The sequence below is a fragment of the Protobothrops mucrosquamatus genome, unplaced genomic scaffold (genome assembly GCF_001527695.2).
Source record: "Protobothrops mucrosquamatus isolate PMUCROS unplaced genomic scaffold, P.Mucros_1.0 scaffold10, whole genome shotgun sequence".
NCBI classification, from domain to species: Eukaryota; Metazoa; Chordata; class Lepidosauria; order Squamata; family Viperidae; genus Protobothrops; species Protobothrops mucrosquamatus.
In genome coordinates this window covers 4,274,708-4,295,699 of record NW_015386397.1, presented here as the reverse complement: position 1 = coordinate 4,295,699, position 20,992 = coordinate 4,274,708, and the positions used below count along the sequence as shown (strand labels likewise).

The window sequence follows — 20,992 nt, the reverse complement described above, 5'->3', positions numbered from 1 at the left end:
ACAGATCTGAGGGTCTCTGGCAGAAGGGGGTGGGACCAGGGCAAGTGCCAAGACATGGTTCACTGGAGGAGCCTCACTGTTCCTCTCAGGCCATGCAAGGGGGGCTGGATGGTAGTGCGGGCTGCCCGGAGCCCTGGAGAGCAGAGGTCAAATGCCCAGCCTGGCCTTCGAGCACCCATGGCACCAAGCCCAGTCCCACTTCCCCAAGGGGCCACCCAGCTGCACTTATCTCCTCCTCAAGGCTGCTGCTGCTGTGCTTGCTCTCCTTAGCCAGGTTATTCATGATGGGTACCAGGGCAAAGTCAGAGGGAGACTGAATGTGTTTCAGCATAGATGGCCACCACAAAATTGTACATTGGCTCCCGGCCGGCCGGCCAGGGCCAAGGGAGTGGGGGCCGTTCCCTCACTGTTTCCAGGATGGCTTCGCGGGCCACATGAAACCACTTTGCGGGCCGCATCCGGCCCCCGGGCCTTGTGTTTGACATGTCTAGAGTAGAGAGTTGGTCTCTGACAGAAGGCCACCTGAAGAGACTAGAAGCATTTGAAATGTATAAGCTGGGTTGACAAGATCAGAAATGAGGTGATAAGCTGCCTGGGAAAGCCAAGGGAAATCATCAAAACAATTAAAAAATAAAAATTAGAATATTTCGGATATGTGATGCGACACCCAGAAAAATACGGCATACTCCATTTAATCCTCCAGGGAAAGATTGAAGGCAAACGAGGTCCAGGCAGAAGAAGAACATTGTGGCTTCAAAATCTAAGGGACTGGTTTGGACAAAACTCAGCAGCACTTTTTCGTGCGGCTGCTGATAAAAATAGGATTGCCAACATGATCGCCAAAGTCCGATAACGGATATGGCACAAGAAGAAGAAGAAGAAGAAGAAGAAAGTTTATTATCAAAAGTTCTTGATGAACTTGCTGATCAGGAGATCATAAAGATCTGTTTTTTATGAAGTGTTGAATGATTGAAAAAGGGAAAATGAAGAGTAGGAATAAATGGACAATTTTCTCAGTGGAAGGCAGAAATGAATTGCTATAAGGATTTTTGTTAGACCGAAGACATATTAACATGTGAATAAATGCAAATGATGAAGTAGTAATTAGCAGTGAGCTGTCCCAAATTGGAGATAATAATAATTAATTGTGAACAATTCCTAAATGATTTTTTTAAAACTGGTGAATTATCAACTAAATGGCAAATAAAATTCAGTTTAAGAATAAAGTGATGACGGTGATATTTTCTCTTTGAGAAAAGATTACAACATTTTGAAAGCTTTAGCTTGGTATAAAAGGCAATAAAAAGAGGCATAAATGTAGGATATTGCATACAGCATGATAAAAATGGCAAGGAGTTATTTTCTTAAAATATGTGAGAACTAGACTGAAAAGAAATTGAAGAAAAAATAAGCACTTTTTCACACAGTGCATATTTTATTTGTTCTAAGTCATGGTGTTCGTCAAGAGCTTGGATGATATAAAAAGAGATTGGATAAATTCCTGCAGTAGTTATATCAGGAGATTTTGATCATGAATACCAAATGTTAGTAGCAGGTTGGATTCAGTGTGCAACCAGATACTATGGAACAATGGTAAGAAGTTCTTTAAAAATAGTACACGAGGAAAGAAACATAACTAAGGGTTGGGTTAAAAAGTGACTTCCTAAACATGATTTCACTAAACTATTTTTATTTTCACATACACACAGTAGTAGAAAGATTATTTATTTCTGGATATTAGTTTCAAGTTTTTTACACATTTGTATTATCACTATTTTGGAATTTTTCAGCTCTCACTGGAATAATAGTACTGGGTACTGTAGTTGTCCAGATAATTATTAAGCTATATTATGCAGCTTCTTTTTTTTAAGCTAATAAGTATAAGGTGGGTGGCAGAAATGGTTGAAAATAGTCTACAATAGTCTAGAATTACATATTAAAACTTCAGTAAAAGATATCACAAAGTTAGAAATGTGTTTTTCTATTATTATGCATTGTCATCAGTTGCTTAAAATATTTCACAATTAAGCAAAGTACCATGAAAGCATGTACTGGGTTGTATGGATTGCTGGCTTTCCAAGCATAATATCCCTGGACAATTAATGTATCTGAGTTTCCTATTTCTGATTGTTGAACCAGATACATATGTGATCCAGGATTATAATGTGCATGTTATATAGATGAAATTCAGTCCATTTCCATGAATTTTCATCTACTAATTTTAATGGTAGCTGATGACACTATTTCTGTCTTTCTGACCGTCACAGCTATACTCCCAAACACTCGATATGTACGTGTGCTTTATTTAATATTAAATAAAATTTAGTAAATAATTAATGGGCAGGGTTATTGGCATGGATAGATAAGGCATACTTGGACAAGAAAGGGAGTGGATTAATTTGCTTTGATATGTTAGTAATATGCAAGAAATTCAGTTAAGGAAATGACTGAAACTTTGCTTCAATTATTGTTCTCTATTCAAATTACACTGAATATGCCTCAATTCTTTTTTCTTCTTCTATGGTACAGATTTGTGGATGCCCAAAAAGTACTTCAATTTATACCATTGACATTTGGTCGCCAGTTGCTGATTTTCAGTAATATAAGGTTTTAAAAAGTGAAATAAGCCTCCAGACAGTTGTGTTAAGCAGCTTGAGGAATTAATATATTTATTTTGAGTTAACATAGTCCTTCAAATTTCCTAAAACAAAAAAGAGTGAAATATGTCTCATTTGCTTTTGTAATGTTATTGCAATGCACATGGTAGCCCTTGTAAGCCAAAAAGAAAACAATGCAGACCAATTCAAACAAAAGTTGGCCATTCTGCTCTGTTTGTATCTGCTATAAGATAACATGATAGTGAGTATGCTGTGTTAGATGCATGAAGGAAGATAGTTACTTGGTCAGCTGCTCATTCTGATATTGCAGCATTTGCAATCTCAGTCTTATTCTTCTAGTAGGATATACTCAATTATTATTGTACTGTAAAATGCAAAATACCGTAATATTAATTTTGGGTTTTCCCTTTGCATTGAAGGCACTAAGAAAGGTTCAGCTGTTTTTCAATTTATTGTTGATGTTTTAAAAGTTAAAGTTAAAAGTTATAGAGGTAAATTTTTTTCTTGTAGGTGAAGCAGGCGACCAATCAAATAGTGATGAATTGTGCTGACATTGATATTATTACAGCTTCATATGCACCAGAAGGAGATGAAGGTAGGATGGGATATAAATGCAGTTTCTGCATTTTTAATCATCAAACATAATATTATTCTGATAATACTTTTAATTTGTAGTAAGTGTTTTCAGCTTTGTTTGACATTAGACAGCCTCTTGACTACATTTTGAATGATAATTACATTTTGCTACATTGTAGATATTAAAAATAAGAATATAAAAATCTATTAATAAGGAGAAAATACGTTCTTCCATTTTAAGGGATAAGAAGGAATTTACCATTTTTATCCTGTAATTTGTCAATCCTTCAATCACTCAAACTTTATTATACCTGGCCTTGAGCTGTTTGTAACCGGGTTGCAAAATTGGTGGGTGAGCACGTGCACGCATCCCCACTTGCATTACCAGTGGGCATGGGTACCTGCTGCTCGTGCAAATGGAGCTGCACATGCGCACTTGCCCGCTACTTGTGTAGAGCCATTCCCTCTCCCCCCCGCCAGTCTGCAAAGCCAAAAAGATTGAGGTACTCTGTTGTAGGTCATAAACCCAGATTGCATAAAAAATATATTATATATTACAAAATACAAGGTATCATTTATGGTAAATAAAGGGTATATAATAGGTGTTTGTCTATTTCCTATCAGCAACATATAAATTCTACTGGCTACTCATATACACTTTGCAACAACAAAGTTATCTTGGGATCTTTACCCATTAAAAAACCTGTACATAGAATCCTTTTGAGTACTCATTTTGAGTAACCCAGTGAATATGACAATAAAGCAGGACGTGATTCAGTGTTCCTTTCTTTACAAGCACAAAACCTTTCAGCATATGGGATTTGCTGAATTTATCCTCAGCCATTGCTGATGGTAAAATATGTAAAGCCTTTTGAAATGTATTGTTTGTAAATTGGATATAATACTTATTTAAAATAAAATTTGCTATGCCCCAGTTGAGCCCTATGTGAGCCCCAGTTGAGCCCTGTGTGAATTTTGCTATATTCAGTTTGTAATTTTATATCAAGAATCGTTGATATAAGATCTAACATTGCCTGATGCATCAGTATCTCACTTCAGAATCCCAGTTTTTGTAAATAGTCATTTATTTGGAGTTTCCAAAAGGAATGACAAAAACATCAATAATTAATTTTACTATTTAAGAATTAGGGTAATAAGAATTGATAACCAAATTAACCAAAGTCGTATATTAGTTGAGCAGCAGTATAAATTTATTAAATAAACAAGCGCTATACTTCATAGAGATCACTTTGTTCATTGATTTGGTTTTTTGAAGTTTGGAGGTCCTTTGTTATCTAGTTAGAGACCTTTTAGTAGTATTGTTTTTTCCCCTTATTTCTGTCATTTTTAAATTTCTGATTCTCTAAATTTCCTTCTCTTCACTGGTTTCTTATCATAGTCTAGTTTTCCTTTTCAAAAGGTTGATATTGGAATTAGACCAATATTAAAATGCCATTGCAATATTATTACACTTTTGTAAGAAGGTGGAAGGGTTGAGACCATCACATACGGTACAAAAGTATTGGCAGTTGTACAAAAGTGCTGTAAATTAAGAATGCTTTCAGAAATAGAAGTGTTAATAATTTATTTTAATCAATTAACAAAATGGAAAGTAAATGAACAGAAGAGAAATCCAAATCAAATCAATATTTTGTACAACTACCCTTTGCTTTCAAAACAGCATCAAGTCTTACACTTGCATAAAGTCAAGTGTGTAGGATTAGAGTCAGGTGTATGATTAATCAATTATACCAAGCAGATGTATGATCATCAATGTCATAGATAGGTAGAAACTCAGTCATAGAAACAGCTATGTAGGAGTCTTAAAACTGGATGAGGAACAGCTAAACTCTGCTACTAAGGTGAGGTTGTGGAAGACAGTTTCATGTCATAGAATGGTCATACACCATGGCAAAACTGAGCATGGAAACAAGACAAAAAGTAGTTACATTGTGTCAGTGACATCTGTCCCAGGCAAAGAAGCGACTTAGCTATGTACAAAAAGATAGGACTTGTGGTACAGAAAAATAGTAGCAGGTGCTCTGGACTGATGAGTTAAAATTTGAAATATTTGACTGTAATCGGAGACAGTTTGGTCGCCAAAGGCCTTGAGAGTGGGACAATCATGAATTCTGCAGGCAACAGTGAAACATGGTGGAGGTTCCTTGCAGGTTAGAGGCTGCATTTCTGGAGATCTGGATCAATGGTCTTCTCAGTGCTGAGAAGGCAAATACTTATCTGTGCAATTGGCTCCAAATTTATTCTGCAGCAGGACAAATGGCCACAAACATACAGCCAATATCATTCAGAACTATCTTCAGCATAATGAACAAGAGGTCCTGGAAGTGATGATTTGGCTCCCACAGAGCCCTGATCTCAACATCATCGAGTCTGTTTGGGATTACATGAACAGCCAGAAGGATTTGAGGCAGTGTGTGGCAGATCTATGGTTAGTTCTCCAAGATGCATGGAACAACTTTGAAGGAACCTTGCTGAGTTCTTTTAAAAACTGTGCAGGTGTACCTAGAAGAATTGATGCTGTTTAAAGGCCAAGGGTAGTCACAGCAAATATTAAATTAATTTGGATTTTTCATCTGTTCATTTACTTTCCATTTGTTAATTGATAAAAATAAAATACTTTTATTTCTGGAAGCATTCTTAATTTACAGCATTTTTTGTACAACTGCCAAAACTTCTGCACAGTCCCGTACATCTTGATGCTATAGGAGGAATGCTATTATTCATGGTCATAAGAACATGAGAACAGACCTACTGAATCATATCAGAACCCATCAACAAAGTACTTAGTCTAGTAACTTTGTTTTTCACCTTGGCCAGCCTGTTGCTTTTTGCACACTCTCCTGTTGGGTTCACTTGCCACTGGCATTCGGAGAATTGCTGCTTCCAATTTGGAGGTAACATGGCATCTTCATGAGCCAATGTCCTTAATACATCCATTAATTATTTTTTTCCTTTTAAAGGCACCCAAGTTATTAGCCATCCACATGTCTTGTAATAAATTCTACTATTAATGTATGATGGTGGACTTTCTTACATCTGTTATTAATTTCCTTTCAGTCAGCTTCATTAGATGGTCTTAGACCTTGTCTTTTGAGAGAATACTTCTTTGGTTCCATGCATATGAAATGTATTAAAAAACATCATTGTTATCTCTCAGGAATGAATAATATATGGATTGTTTTCTTTACAAAAGTAAAAAACAACAACAATTCTATCTCAAAGTGACTGTATTGTCCTTATTCTTGGGATAACCAGATTGAGCATAGGAGCACAGTGACATTTATAAGAATGCCATGGCTTTTGTTCTTTCTGTTCTTTCCTGCTTTGCTTTTCATGCAGTAAGGGTTAAAAGAGAAAAAATTGTTCTGATATTCAGGTGAAGACTATTACAAAATTAGGCTGAATCATTTTGTTGTCAATGTATGTCTGTATGTATTCCCAACTATAATGAAGCCACCACAAAAATATGAATTTCCCATTGGCTCTTCCATTGGCTACATGCAGTTTAAGACTCACTGCAAAGACATTTTAAAGATTCTCCTAGTTGCCATGTTTATATTTTTAGTCACTGAAATATTTGAGGCAGAATTTCAATCCCTCTCTTCAGTTTGCTACATGCACTAACAAACTTTCTTATTTCAGCTATTTGCTTTCCTTTTGAATCTAAATATTAAAATAAGTTTTTGTCTAGTGTTAATTGAAATAACCTGTTTTAAACCTATCCTTTCCTTTACAATTCTAAATAACCACCTGTTGTCACATCTCAATGTTCCTTAAATAATTCTTTGGCTGCTCCTTTCATTTCCTATGAAATAGTACAATTTCTGAAATGTAGTTTTACGGTAATAATTCAAATTATTTAATTTAATATGATGCAAAAGATGTCATAGTATGGGGATTTTCAAAATTAACATTTAGTTATTGCAACCTTTTTTATTAAGTTGCAGCTAGCAGTAAGGCTATTTATCTGCATATGTGTATATTTTTAGAAGTTATATTTACTCTGAAACTCTTGTAAGAGAATGAATAGGCCAGCATATTTATCAGTTATCAACATCCTCTTATTTCATAGTAATTTGTCAGGGAAGAAGTTTAATTAATTTTTGCCCGATTGGTTATTTTAAGCTAAAGAACCCATTATCTATTATGTCATCTTTCTTTCCACATATTAGTGTAGACTTGTGCCATTTTCCCTCCCCTCCTGACTCTCAACAGACACCAGTGAAGCTTCCTTTTTCTCCTCCTCTGCTGACTCACAGAACTGCCTGCGATTTTTTTGGAGGAGGGATGACAAAGGGAATGGATCATGAAGAAAATTGAACCCCCATTCCCTATCCCAGCATAAATCAAGGGCCCCATCTATCCATGGAGGAAAAGGGCTTACCCATTGACCACTGATGCCTCCAACCAGCCCTACCTTGCCAGGAGGCATTCAAATCACTCCCTTGTCTTTTCCTCACCACTCACCGCCATTAAGAGATTTGAAATTTTAGCCTCAGTTCCAATTGCTGTTTGCTTGCTAGTCCTTGCCTCCAGCTGATTGTGTGCAGGGGCCAGAAGGAGGCAGAAAAGTGGGCAGGGATATATATACCCTAACCATAACCCTACTTTCATTACACAACTGATAGAGTTCTGGAAAGTATAATTGGAAATCATGGCCACAGCTTTGTGAATACAATAGCTGTAAAGATTCAGGACTAATGGATCCTGGATCTTGGACATATTCTTTAAGTTGGCCAACTTGAGGTATTTTGATTAAAAAAATTGTTGCCCTATGATGCGCCATTGTGCCTATCGGAAGGTGACAAATAGGAGAGTTTTAGTATATAGATACATGTTATGAGGTCTTTGGAAAGAATAGAAAGGAAACTAATTGACTTGGAAATATCATTAATTAATTATGTGCCATCAACTCATTTTTACTTTTAAAGACTGTGTGTATAGATTTTCTTCATGATTTCTCATGAAAATGTCAAGAAAGCGTTAAACATGGAAAGCTATCTTATTTTAAACAAAGAATTTGTTCATTTTCTTCAATACTATATTGTTTGTACCTACATGGCATCACTTTTCTGGAACCTCCTATGAATTGGAGTTGTTTTTTAGGGTTTCATTGCCCTATTTTGTTGGTTATAGTGGTTTTTAATTTTACATTGCTTTGTTGTTGAGCCTTGTTGAATTGAGTTGTTTGAGTCGTTTGAGCCTTGTTGAATTGAGTGGCATATAAATGGTAGATAATAATTAAGAGACTGCGAGGGTTAGATGAGGAACAATAGGTTTCAACTGAGCCCTGTGCACAATCTGGGGATTTTCCTGAACTCATGACTCTTGCTTGAGGAGCAAATGACAGTTGTGGCTAGGAGGACCTTTGCACAACTTTGTATTGTATGCCAGTTGCACCCATTTTTGGGTAAAGAAGTCCTACTCATAGTTAGTCATGCTCTGCTTACCTTCTGATTAGATTATTGCAGCGTACTATATACAGGGTTGGCCTTGAAGAGTATTTGGAAACTTCAGCTGGTGCAAAATGAAGTGAGGCAAGTAGTTTTGTGTATTTTTGGTAGACAACATATTACACTTTTGCTGTATGGTACTGGGTTATTTGAAGGATCCCCATCCCATACGATCTCACAGAATAAGTATGCTATGGATTCCATCGTCTTGAGACCACATTTGATGGGCCCTAGGCAAGAGGACCTTTTCTGCTGTGGTGCCCATTTTATGGCATCTTCTCCCTACAGATGGAGACTGCAGGCCTGAGGATCCTGGGGGAAGTAAACTCATGAAATGGCTTATTGCTTATCATTCCTCCCTCTATTATTCTCTTTTCCTGTTTTAGCTTTTTATAATTTTTAATTGTTTTAATAATTATTATGTAATGGTCTTAACTAGTGATTGTGTTATTTATTTATTTTTATTTATTAAATTTAAATGCTGCCTATCTCACTATTGAGAATAACTCTGAGCAGATTTATTTACTGATTTTACTGGATTTTTGCATGCTTCCCAGCATCTCTTTCCATGAGATGGATGGCCATATACATTTGACAGACAGAGATATAGACCATCCAGTCAGGAAACCAAAACCATGAATGCCAACACTATCTTTATTGTAAGGTTACAGTAATAGAATCATGCAAGTATGAAAACACTTCTCCATTCTCTTGTCTTCCAAAAAAAGTTCCCTTCCAAGAGATTTTCTTTACCTCCTTCTATGGGTTGATATAGCTCTTGTCTGATCATTCCCTGGCTATGGTCCCTTTTCCCAAGGTTATTCTCAGAGCTCGTTATACCCTGGAAATTTTGGCAGCATTACAAAATGAATTGATATTTCTGGAGTTTAATTTTCCTCTTTAAAATTAAACTTTTTATTTAGATGTTGGATTTTCATTGTCTGTAGAATTATGACCACACGAATATTTATTCTGGAGAATTTTGTTTTTTTCTTGATGCATTTTTGTATTTTACTTTTAATTGTTCCTCCTGCATTATGGCAGCTAAAGTAACTGAGGTGAAAAGCCAAGTGACTTGTTGCTATTTAATAAGAGAGAAGTTGAAAACTGCTTATAATTTGTGGCTTCAACTTTAGTAAATAGATTTGCTAATTCAGATATCAAGGTTCTGACTGATGAACCCAACCAAGCAAACACATTCAAGACTTTCCAATCTCTTAATGCAAAGCTTTATGAGTACATCATTTTGGCACATATGAAAATGAAACCAGCTCTGGCAGGACTCCTCCCAAATCCATATAGTAAAAGCATTGACTTTTCCCTTCTCATTCTGGGTCAGGTCACATTGCCCAATCAAATTGGAAAGTATTGTTATGATACAGCATTTCTGGGTCTAGCCTAAGGGTAGGCAACCTTGGCTCTTTTATGACTCGTGGACTTCATGGCTGGCTCAGTAATTCTGGGAGTTGAAGTCCATGAGTCATAAAAGAGCCAAGGTTGCCTACCCCTGGGCTAGCCAGACACCTGCCCACTGTCCATGGTTCCTACGGTCTGCTTTTTTAATCTTGGAAGTCTGCATTCCAAACCTCTCCCCTCCCCCCCAAGTTCGTTGGCAAGCTGAGAAACAATGTCTGTCGCACCAGCAAGAATGGGCTTCGAAATGTGACATCAGATTTATCCTGGCTTTGCTTCCTCACTAGATCTTGGTTACTTCAGCAGTTTCAGTTGGGGAAGAGCATCATAAAGTACCACCAGGATTCTCTGAAATTTGATTTAACATTACAAGCAACTATGACCAATAAAGCTGATTTCATATACTATGATACTAACTAAACTTTGCTTAATTGTGTTTTATTGCATAAAAACAATTGGAATATATCAAGAGTATTCCAAAATCAGATAAATTACCTTGAAACTTAGTGAACTGTAGAAATCAGATGTAATAAAACTACTTTATTATATGCTTTTGAAAATGAAACATTGTAGCTTGTCTAGAAGGACAAGGTATAAACAAATAAAATTACCGTAACTGGATCCAGTCCAGTAATCAAGTTTTAGTCCCTAGAAGATCCTGAGTTTGAAGTAAATCAGATTGACATTAATTTCAATTAAAAATAAATTATAAATGATTTCTTATGTATGTACTATTGCATAATACTTTAATCTAGACCTGGTGTGTTTCAGTATCCATATCAAAGAAAGTGCTTATGATTGTTTAGAGCAATCTTTCTTCTTTTTCAGAAATCCATGCCACAGGGTTCAACTATCAGAATGAAGACGAGAAAGTGACTCTTTCTTTTCCCAGCACACTTCAGAAAGGTAAAATTGTGTAGAAGTTAAGTGGGTCCATCTGAGGTAAAAGAAATATACATTTTGTTGCCAGACCATAGTTTTTTTTCTCTCTCTTCCCTCGTTACTTAGAATATGTTTTGGGAGTTAATTCCATCTCTGCATTTCCAAGGTTATTTTATATTTGAAACAAAATTAAATCTAATTTTGTTCTGATTCTTAATATATCTGTTCTCATACAAATTATATTTCATGTTTGCTGAAATCTGGTTGCCAGGTTTCACCTAACACACTGAACTCTAAACTAAACACACAGTTGGCTTTGCATAAAACAGTAAGTTACAAGCTATCAAGCATTGTTCTACTCTGTTTAATGGTCCCCCCTAAACTGAGCAGATTGTTCATATATAATATCCACAATTTAAATCTTGATTTGATAGTCAATTATTATTATTTGCTAGCAAGTGTAAAATGCAGTATTTTTATAAACACGTATAATGTTATTATTAAATCAAATATTAATTTAGTCAATAATTCCTAAGGCTGACATTTGTCTATGGCATCTAAACAGACACTTTAGAATTTTTGAACTCAGAAGCACTCATAAGAATACTTAGCCCAAAATATTATGACACATCACCATGTGTATTATTTTTACCATGTTATGTTGTAGCATTTATTTTTAATAAACAAACTATGTCATCTTAGAAGAATGTCCTCACATGCTTAAAATATTGTTATTATTTTCATAGCTGAAATGGATTCTGTTTACACTGAAAAATAATTAGTAGTAACAATTGAAATTCAGTGTCTCTATCTACCTAAAATGTTATAGAAATTTTGACATTTCTATATTTCAGTACAGAATTTTCAAAAGTCTAATGTTAATTTACTGAATAGGTATTTATTTATTTATTTATTTATTTAATAAAGGCTAGAATGGTTAGCAAAAACAGTGCTTGTCCTTTGTTTACTATCTGTCATGTTTTAGAAATTCATTTGGAGAATGCAGTTTAAGAAAGAAACATATAACAAATAATAAAATAGTTTATACAAACTACTTCATAATAAATTTAATATGGAGTCTATTTCTTAGAAACTCCCAAATTTATAGGCAAAGGGTAAATGAGAAAATTAGGTGAAACCTTAATGGGAAAAAACAACAAATAATTAAAAGATAATCTGGTCTGTCAGCTCATTTGTTTGCACACATGGATCTATAATTGAAAGTGAAAGAGAGAGAGAGAGTGAAGACAATCTGTTCCTCTCTAGGAATTATTAGCCACTGTTGAATTAAGTTGAGACTTCATTCCAGCATCAGTCAAGATAAACAGCTAGGGAGAGAAGAGCAATTTGTAGTTCTTTGTCAGCATAGCTTTTCTTCCTGACAATACTAGTAAATTTCATTAGTACTTATAAAAAAAATGTAGTTTTCCATTATCTTGATGAAAAAGCATGAAAGCTATAGCAATAATCATAAGGCAACCCTGGTAGTTGATGGTTAAAAACAGAAAAATAATAAAAAGAAAAACTGAAGATATGGGCAACCACATTCCATATACCCCCCTCCAAAACAGAACGTTATAATTCTCCTAAATCAAAGTCTGGTGAGCAATCAAATTTTTAAGAATTCCGGAACATCACTGAAGTGGGAGTTACATGGATACCTGAGGTGATATCATTCCAGAAGGCAGGTATCATGGCAGAGAAGACATGCTGCTGGGGTTTTGATAGGTGGCATTCTGTCTGAACTTACTAGGTAGGCAAAAACCTTGAGAAATAAGTGGCTCCCCAAATAACCTGGCCTATGCCATGAAGAGTGTTACAACTGATAACCAATACCTTAAATTGTACTGGAACTTTACAGTAATCAGTGCAACTTGAGGAGCAGTGGTATCTCATAGATATGTACTACACTAAACAGCATTACATTCTGGACCAGCTTGAGCTTCTTAGTGGTCTTCAAGGGAGCCCCACATAGAGTGCTTTGCAGTAATCCAACCGTAAGGTGATTAGAACATGAGTGACTGTCAGGGGCCTCCCAACCCAGGAATGAGTGCAACTGGTGCACCAGATGAAGCTGCGCAAAGGCTTTCTTTGCCACAGCTATTATCTGTCCTTTAAGCAGCACTGTGAGTCCAAGACAATTGCCAAATTACGCACTCTAGAATGGGTAGTATAATCTCATCCAAGATCCAAAATTTCCAGATCTGGGGCATACAAAACTTAAAATATGCTTGGTCTTGGCAAGATTGAGTCTGAGTCTTTTCCATCCAGACCACATAGCCTCCCGATAGGACACTGAAAGCATCACTTAATTGACCTGGGGTAAATATTTTCAAATGGTTATCAACCTCATACTGATGATACTGGAAATCAAACTGATGGATCATCCGTCAGTCAGTCATTTTGTATTCCACCCAACTCACGTGAAGAAAATTCATGTAGATGTTAAACAGGACAAGATCATCCCTGAAACACACCATAAAATGAGAGTCTTGAAGATTTTTCCTCTCCCTACTGCTTTAACACCAACTGGAACTGGCCACTGATATAAGACCTGAGGAAAGATGCAGTCAGATCAGTATAAGGAACAGATTTAGAATATTTACTTTATGGGAAACTGAAATTGAAGATTTAGGGGAAAAGAATAAAAGATATCATGAAAGCAATGACAAGAAATATTTCCAAGATTTCAAAGAAATAAAGTTCCAAGTGGTTTTCAGAAATAAAAATTCTGATAGCTTGGGAAAAATAAAAAGAAAAGCCTTGGGTAACAAGAAAGTTTTATGATAATTGAAGGCAAACTTTCAACAAAGACAAGGTGACAAAAATGACAAGGAAAAATACATCAATTATATCAACAACTGGATTGTGAAAGAAAAGGAAGTAAAACAGGAAAAATTTACAAAATATGAACAGTCAAAAATAATTGTAATAATTTGGTAAATAACAAAGATAAAAAGATATAGTGAAACATTTTGCAAATGGTTCAATCCTTCTGTAACCCCTTTTAAAAGAGAAAATATTCAGGGACCAACTTCTTAGAATCTGAAGTGTGACAAGCAATAGATCAATTGTAAAATAGGAAATATTGTGTATGCTAAAATTTGCAGAATTTTAAATAGTTGCAGAAGAAGAGGCAATTAAAGTGGTAACAGCTCTGTGTCAATAATTATGCAAAAAGACCGGTCTAAAGATTGGTGAAAGTATTCTTATATGAGAAAAAAGGCAGAAATTAAAAGGGTACATAAATTACGGTAGTAAACCTACATTAATTCATATAAGCAAAGTTTTGATTAAGATCTTAAAAGGAACAACAGTTATACGTGAAGAATCAAGTTAAATTAACTGACAGGACATAAGAATAGATAAGTAATGTAAAATGGATAATGGAGAACACGAAAATACAAGAAGGTTTATCTTTGCTTCATCAACTATAGCAAGATGTGGGGAAAATCAGTCTTTAAATTAATGATATGGATTACATCAAGCTGATTTATAGAGATGTAAACAATTTGGCTTTTTAAGTACAGTACAGCGTGTTATCTTAAAACAATTCCTATAGCTTTGTCCTCAAAGTGTCAGCGGGAAGTGTTTTTGGCATCAGGCATTTCCAATTTTTCTGCTGTTGATTTATGGGAGATGCTTATTTTCCTTTTGGTTTATTGCTTATTACTCTGTTTTCTTGAAGATACAGATAACTTACAAGGTGCTTAGCAACCATTCAAAATTATAGTAGACATATCTTGGGGCTTTGGGTGCCTAGCAACAGGGCAGTGTGCTGTGATCACTTGACCACATTTAATGGCACTTCTGTCAAAAACTGGCACTTCTGATTTTCGGCAAAAACATACCCACAGCTAAAAACAGAAAATGGATTTTTAGAAACTTTCCACAAGAGATTCCTGCATGGCCAAATGGAAATCTTTGAGGAACCAGCCCCAATGTTAAATTAATCTCATGCAGTATTAGTGGAGTAGCGTTTTGATGTTTTTCTTATACCTGAAGTAGCTTACATCTTCACTAAAGATATAAAATTCTACTATTTTTTTTCCGTCATGAGCTTATACTTTCTAATCTGCTAAAGAAGAGGTTCATAATAGACCTAGCACATCTATATACTCTGTCTTCTGATTTCCTGGCTGTTTCCATCCCGAAACCATTTTTCTTGTTTTGTTATGTAAATATCAGAACTCTTTTAGCATACATCTTTACCTGATTCACCTTCTCTCAAGGAAGATAACTTTTATAGTGCTCAGTGAACTGGAAAACTCAATGCTTTATGAGGAAACCCTTCTGTACTTTTAATTGGAGCAAAGTACTCATCTATTTAATTTCTTCCAAAGTCATTCGTGACCATTCTCTTGAATCTCAATACCACCTCCCCCCCCCCCAACCTCTCAACATTACTGAAAATATTGTTTCATTCTTTGGATGTTTATTTTGTTCTCACTTCTTAAGTGGGAATGGACAGCACCATTTGTGCTGCTACTGCTTTACCTGTTTTTGATCTGATTCATTCCCATATTGGAGTTATATTGCAGTTATGCTGGGCAATTACATAAGGTCAGCCCTGTACCTTCATTCAACACTATAGACTAGACATTTGTTTCCAGAAAGATGCTGTTCTCTCTTCACTCACCTTATGATGACCAGATTCTTCCTCAAGTAAGAAGCTTTAACAAACTGTCAATATGAATTATCAAGACCACAAAGAAAAAGAACTGCTTATTATCTATGAATTTACATAACCCATCTTCTCTGCATGGTCTCATTTTTTCTTTTGTTAATGTAGTGTTGATCTTAAGAACTAATTACTGAGAGCTGTGTCTAGTCATATGGTACACCTGGTGAGCAGGATTCTCTGTAAACTATATTGTGAGCTCTGAAAGACTCCAATCAGGTCTCTGTACAAGCATGTAACTTATGTGTGTGAATTGAATAGTTAAGTAGTTAAAAAGTGTAATTAAAATAACTAGCTTATTTTCATGGATCTTCCAAATCTCCTATCATTTACTCATTTATTGTTCCTTTATTATCATTTTATTACACCTTTTATCAGTCCTCTATTATTCGAGCTAATCTTCAGAGTCCCAGAGTCTGCATACTTTGGGAATCTGTTGTATTTTTACTTTACCTGTGCTTAAATATACTGGGTTTAGCATTTTCTTTTTCAGTAAGGATAATAATGTGTATGTGTGCTTTTTTTAAATAACACAGGGATGGGAACATTAAAGATAGATTTTGTTGGAGAATTGAATGACAAAATGAAAGGATTCTATCGAAGTAAATACATCACCCCTTCCGGAGATACTCGGTTTGCTGCTGTTACCCAATTTGAGGTATGAAATCCTTTGATTTATAGTTTACATGTCCAGTTAATATTAATTGGATGTATCAAGTTGGTATTATTTTTATTCTCGTCAGTTTCTGTATTTCTGCTTGTGCCTCTTTTTTACCAATAATTTTCCAAAAGTGTGTGTGTGTGTGTGTGTGTGTGTCCTTTTAAATATTGAATATGACAGTTCTTGGATCTGTCAGAATGCCTCAAATATTTTGACTTCTTAATACTGCTTTTTTCTTTCCTGCAGGCCACTGATGCTCGCAGGGCCTTTCCTTGTTGGGATGAGCCAGCTATCAAGGCAACTTTTGATATTTCATTGGTGGTTCCTAAAGACAGAGTAGCTCTGTCAAATATGGTAATTAATTTAACTTAAAGTCATATTACAAAGTGGTTTGATTAAACAGAAAAAAGTTACTACAAGACATGGCCTAGGTTTAGATTGCATGGAACTTTCCATGCAATAAAGTTAAAATTAATGTAGTTTTTTTTTTAAAAAATCACTATTTTAGAAGTGCTATATTGAGAATATGGAATAGATATTAACTCAGATTGTTCCCCCAATGACTTTATAGGTTTCAGTAGGCAAAGACAGATAGTTAACATATAGATAGGTGTTTCAATAAGAGCACGGAGGATATAAGATGAAATAAAGCGATCAATTGTATACAGAGCGATATAGTTTTCAATAGTTTTCATATGCAGTTAAGAAAATAATCTGTGGTAGATAACTGGACATTTGGAATTGAATAGCACAAGACATGATTTGAAATTGAACTGTGTACAAATGATGAACATGTAATTGCTAAAATTTATAAATCTTTGCTGAAATTTGAAATAGAAGAAGAACAAATGAAAGAGTTATGATAAAATGGGATAAGAATTTTGGACATAATATATTGATAAAATAATGGGAAAATATGTGGCTGAAAGCATTAAAATTTACATTATGCCACAATTTAAAAGAGAACTTTTATAAAATGATGTACTGTTGCCCTAAAACTACAGAACAATTATTTAGAATGTATAATGATTGACTTGTTTGATTTATAGAAAGGACTAACTATGTTTATTAGTGATTGGAAACCCCTTAAGAACTTTTTGCTGAAAAAAATGAACTTGTGTTTTATGGGTTTGGGATCAAAGTTGGGATAAGTTGTTGAGTGAAGCTGTTATTAAGTGAGATACCCGTATGATTTCCAGGATGTTAAGTACACACAGCGAACTGCCTGCTAAGTTCAGTTCTCCTTGGTATATGGGAGGAAACTGTTGTAGTGCACAACAGGAATGGAACTAGGATCTTCAGGATCTGAGCTTCATTAACCTACCCAACCTTCTGTACATGGAAGAGAACTTCTCTACACACATAATGCAGATGAATTCTGACAAGGTTAAGAAATGAAGCAGATATCTTAAAGATCCCAACTCTGTTCCTGAAACCCACCAAAGGAGTTCCCCCTCCCCACTATGTACAGAGGGGAACTTCTTCAAAGGGCTGCAGAAACAGAGCTCAGATCTTCAGGATCTGAGATCTGTTTCTGCAGCCTTCTGGGGCAGTTCCTCAGCAAGCACTCCTTTTACTCTTGAGGCATGTGAAGCTTGAGATTCCTCTTGGCTGGTAGCCCTTTCACCCTCAAAATTGCCTGCTAGCAGGAAATCTCAGCTTTCTGTCAGACAGCAGTAGCTTGCAAACTTGCATTTACCAGTAATTTTCTGGGAAAGCCAGCAGAGAAGTTTGAAAATGACGGTCACATGGTTGTGGGGCATTTAGCAACTGGTCATAAGTGTGAACAGGTTGCCATACACACAGAACACAATAATTGACTGTGACCATGTGGGGGGAAGTACGCAGTGTTTTATAATAGTGAGAAATACTTTACAGGCTTAAAAGCACAATTTCTGAGACCATCATAGCTTTGATCAGTAGTTACTGTTGATCAAAATACTTGTATGTTACTGGTGGTCCTGTATATTAACTATCTGTATATTACAGGTAGTCCTCAACTTTGACCATTCAAAGTTACAGCGGCAGTGAAAAAAGTGACTTGCAACTGGTTCTCGCATTTACAACCAATGCAGCATCCCCACGGTTGCATGAACAAAATTTGGGTACTTGGCAACCATCATGTATTTGCAATGTCCTGAGGTCATGTAATCACCATTTGCAACCTTCCTAGCCAGCTTCTGGCAAGGAGAATCATTGGGGGAAGCTGGATTCGCTTAATGACCAAGTGATTCACTTAACCATTGTGATTCACTTAACAACTGTAACAAGTGTTACATTTTAAAATTGGGAAGGACTCATTTAACAACTTTCTCGCTTAACAACAGAAATTCTGGTCTCAGTTATAGTCATAATTTGAGGTTTACCTGTATGAAAAGAAAAGAGAATATGTTGCAACATTAGAGAAGTTAAAATATGAATCTGTAACTACTGTTAAGAAGATTGAAAGTCATTTCTTTATAACTTTTTTCTTTCCTTGCACATTATTCATTTACTGATTACGTTTCTTTACTTTCCTTATTTTTTCTTTTAGAATTTGTATAAAAAATCTTTAATAATACATATCTGATAATAAAGTAAAAAATACTGTAAGTTAAAAAAAACAGTGGTACTGTATCCTAGAATGAAATTGGAATTGAAGCGTGTATCAGATGAATACAAATGAGAGAGTTGAGATCATAATATTGTAATTTGGCACTGAGAAATAAACCGTAATGTACCACTTCCACTTTATAAAATTTAGTGTTGCTTCATATTTAATATATTTAGCCTCTTCATAATTTTTTGGACAGAATATCACTGATCGGAGGCCCTATCCTGATGATGAAAATCTGGTAGAAGTGAAATTTGCTTGTACTCCTGTGATGTCAACATATCTTGTTGCTTTTGTGGTCGGAGAATATGACTTTGTTGAGACCAGGACCACTGATGGTGTATTAATCCGTGTTTACACTCCTGTTGGCAAAGCAGAACAAGGGAAGTTTGCATTAGAGGTAAGAAAGGCTTAAAAATTTGTATATCTTGCTCTATGATAGTTCCTGGAAAACAAAACCAAAGTGTTAAAAAACTTTAATTTCATTTAACTTGCAACTTCAAGTGCATGCTTATATATAAAATATAGGGAATTTTAGCCATCTCAGACATTATTATATACTAGGATATATATATAGATAACATATGTAGTTGTTTGGTCCATGGAGAATTGCTACTTTTGGTCTTGTGTGGAGTGGCACTGCCCCAAACAAACTGAGTATGTAATCTGAGGATTCTCCTGGACTCATGCTTGAGGAGAAAGTGGCAGTTGTAGCCAGGAAGGTGTTTGCGCAACTATGGGTTGTGAGACATTTATGGCCTTTCCTGGACCTACAATCCCTATTCAAGGTCACTCATGCTCTAGTCACCTCCTGTCTTGACTATTTCAACATGCTCTACTTGGGGCTGCCCTTGAAAAGCACCTGAAAGCTCCAGTTGTTCAGAATGCAGCAGCCTGCATGGTTTTGTGCAGACCTTGGTGTGCACAAGTGTCACTTCTGCAGGAACTGCATTGATTGACCATTTGCTTCCATGTGCAATTCAAGGTGCTGGTTCTCACCTTTAAAGCCTTTCATGTCTTGGGACTGGGTTATCTGAAAGACTGTCTCTTGCTGGTCACAACCATTCAACCATTAGAATGGTGAGGCAAGAAATATTCCGTCCCTAAGGAGGTACATCTGGCAGGACCCAAACTCTTTCTTAAGGCCCTGAAGACTTGGTCTTGCCAGTGGGTGGGTGGAACCCATCAAACAGCTCATTTGACTATGTGTTGTTGGTGAGTGGGGGGGTTATTGTTTTTTTTTATTTTCTATGCTGTGTTTTTATTGCTTGTAAGCTGCCTGGAGTCACTGTGAGTGATTAGGCGGCTATATACATTTTCTAATTGAATAAAAATGAATGAATGAATATAGAAATTCTCCAGCACTGGAGATGGAGGATCCACCCGTGGGTTGAGACTGTATTCCTGCCCAATCAGATCAAGTCAGCCAAAGTTGTCACGCCCTGTCCCTGGACCTGTGCCCAGTCTTGACTTGATCTTGCCCATGGACAGGACGTACAACTCTGGCTCTTAGGTACAGTCTAGACTTGGGTGAATTCTCCATTTCCTTCCTATTACGTTTTAACAATTTGGATCCCCTTGTCTAAATTTAATTAGCCAAATTTAACTCAAATCCCAGCTACCTTAGTGTCAGCTCTGTAGTGGGGGGAGCAAGGAAGAACAGAAGGGGGCCCCTTCTATTTTCCCTCCCCCCAAGAGCTCTTCCAGACAATAATTACTTTTGGATCTAACGGCTGTTAGATCCCTGGAACCCTCCGGAGCTCACGGCTGCGGGCCCGGGGGCCGATAGGACATCGTAGGCATTACTCGTCCCAACGGCCTAGGCCGCCAATTTACAGCTTTTCCGGCAGTCTGTATGACGCGCGCCGCCCCAAACGACACCGATCGGCGCGCCCGGAGCCGATCGCTGGCCTTAATTAAATAGCGGCGGTGTGGTTTTTGGGCTCTTGGGACCTTCAGCACTCGAAGGGAACAGCTTTGTCTCGGCCTCAGGGCGATCGTAATTTCGCGCGCGCGGCCGCCATTTTGGGGACCGCGCGATCGCAAAAGTCCCGTTTTTTCCTTTTTCAGCTTGCCTTCTGGTCTTTTTTCCGG

General features: G+C 36.3%; 1 protein-coding gene across 1 annotated transcript in view; it reads left to right on the top strand.

Annotated features, from left to right (window-relative positions):
• Nucleotides 1-20,992, top strand: part of NPEPPS (aminopeptidase puromycin sensitive) — a 121,028-nt gene that overhangs the window by 27,622 nt on the left and 72,414 nt on the right. Inside the window, exons 2-6 of the mRNA XM_015810449.1 lie at nt 3,129-3,213; nt 10,910-10,987; nt 16,181-16,302; nt 16,552-16,659; nt 19,098-19,298. Of these exons, the coding sequence (XP_015665935.1) occupies nt 3,129-3,213; nt 10,910-10,987; nt 16,181-16,302; nt 16,552-16,659; nt 19,098-19,298 (594 nt within the window). The remainder of the gene's footprint in view (nt 1-3,128; nt 3,214-10,909; nt 10,988-16,180; nt 16,303-16,551; nt 16,660-19,097; nt 19,299-20,992) is intronic.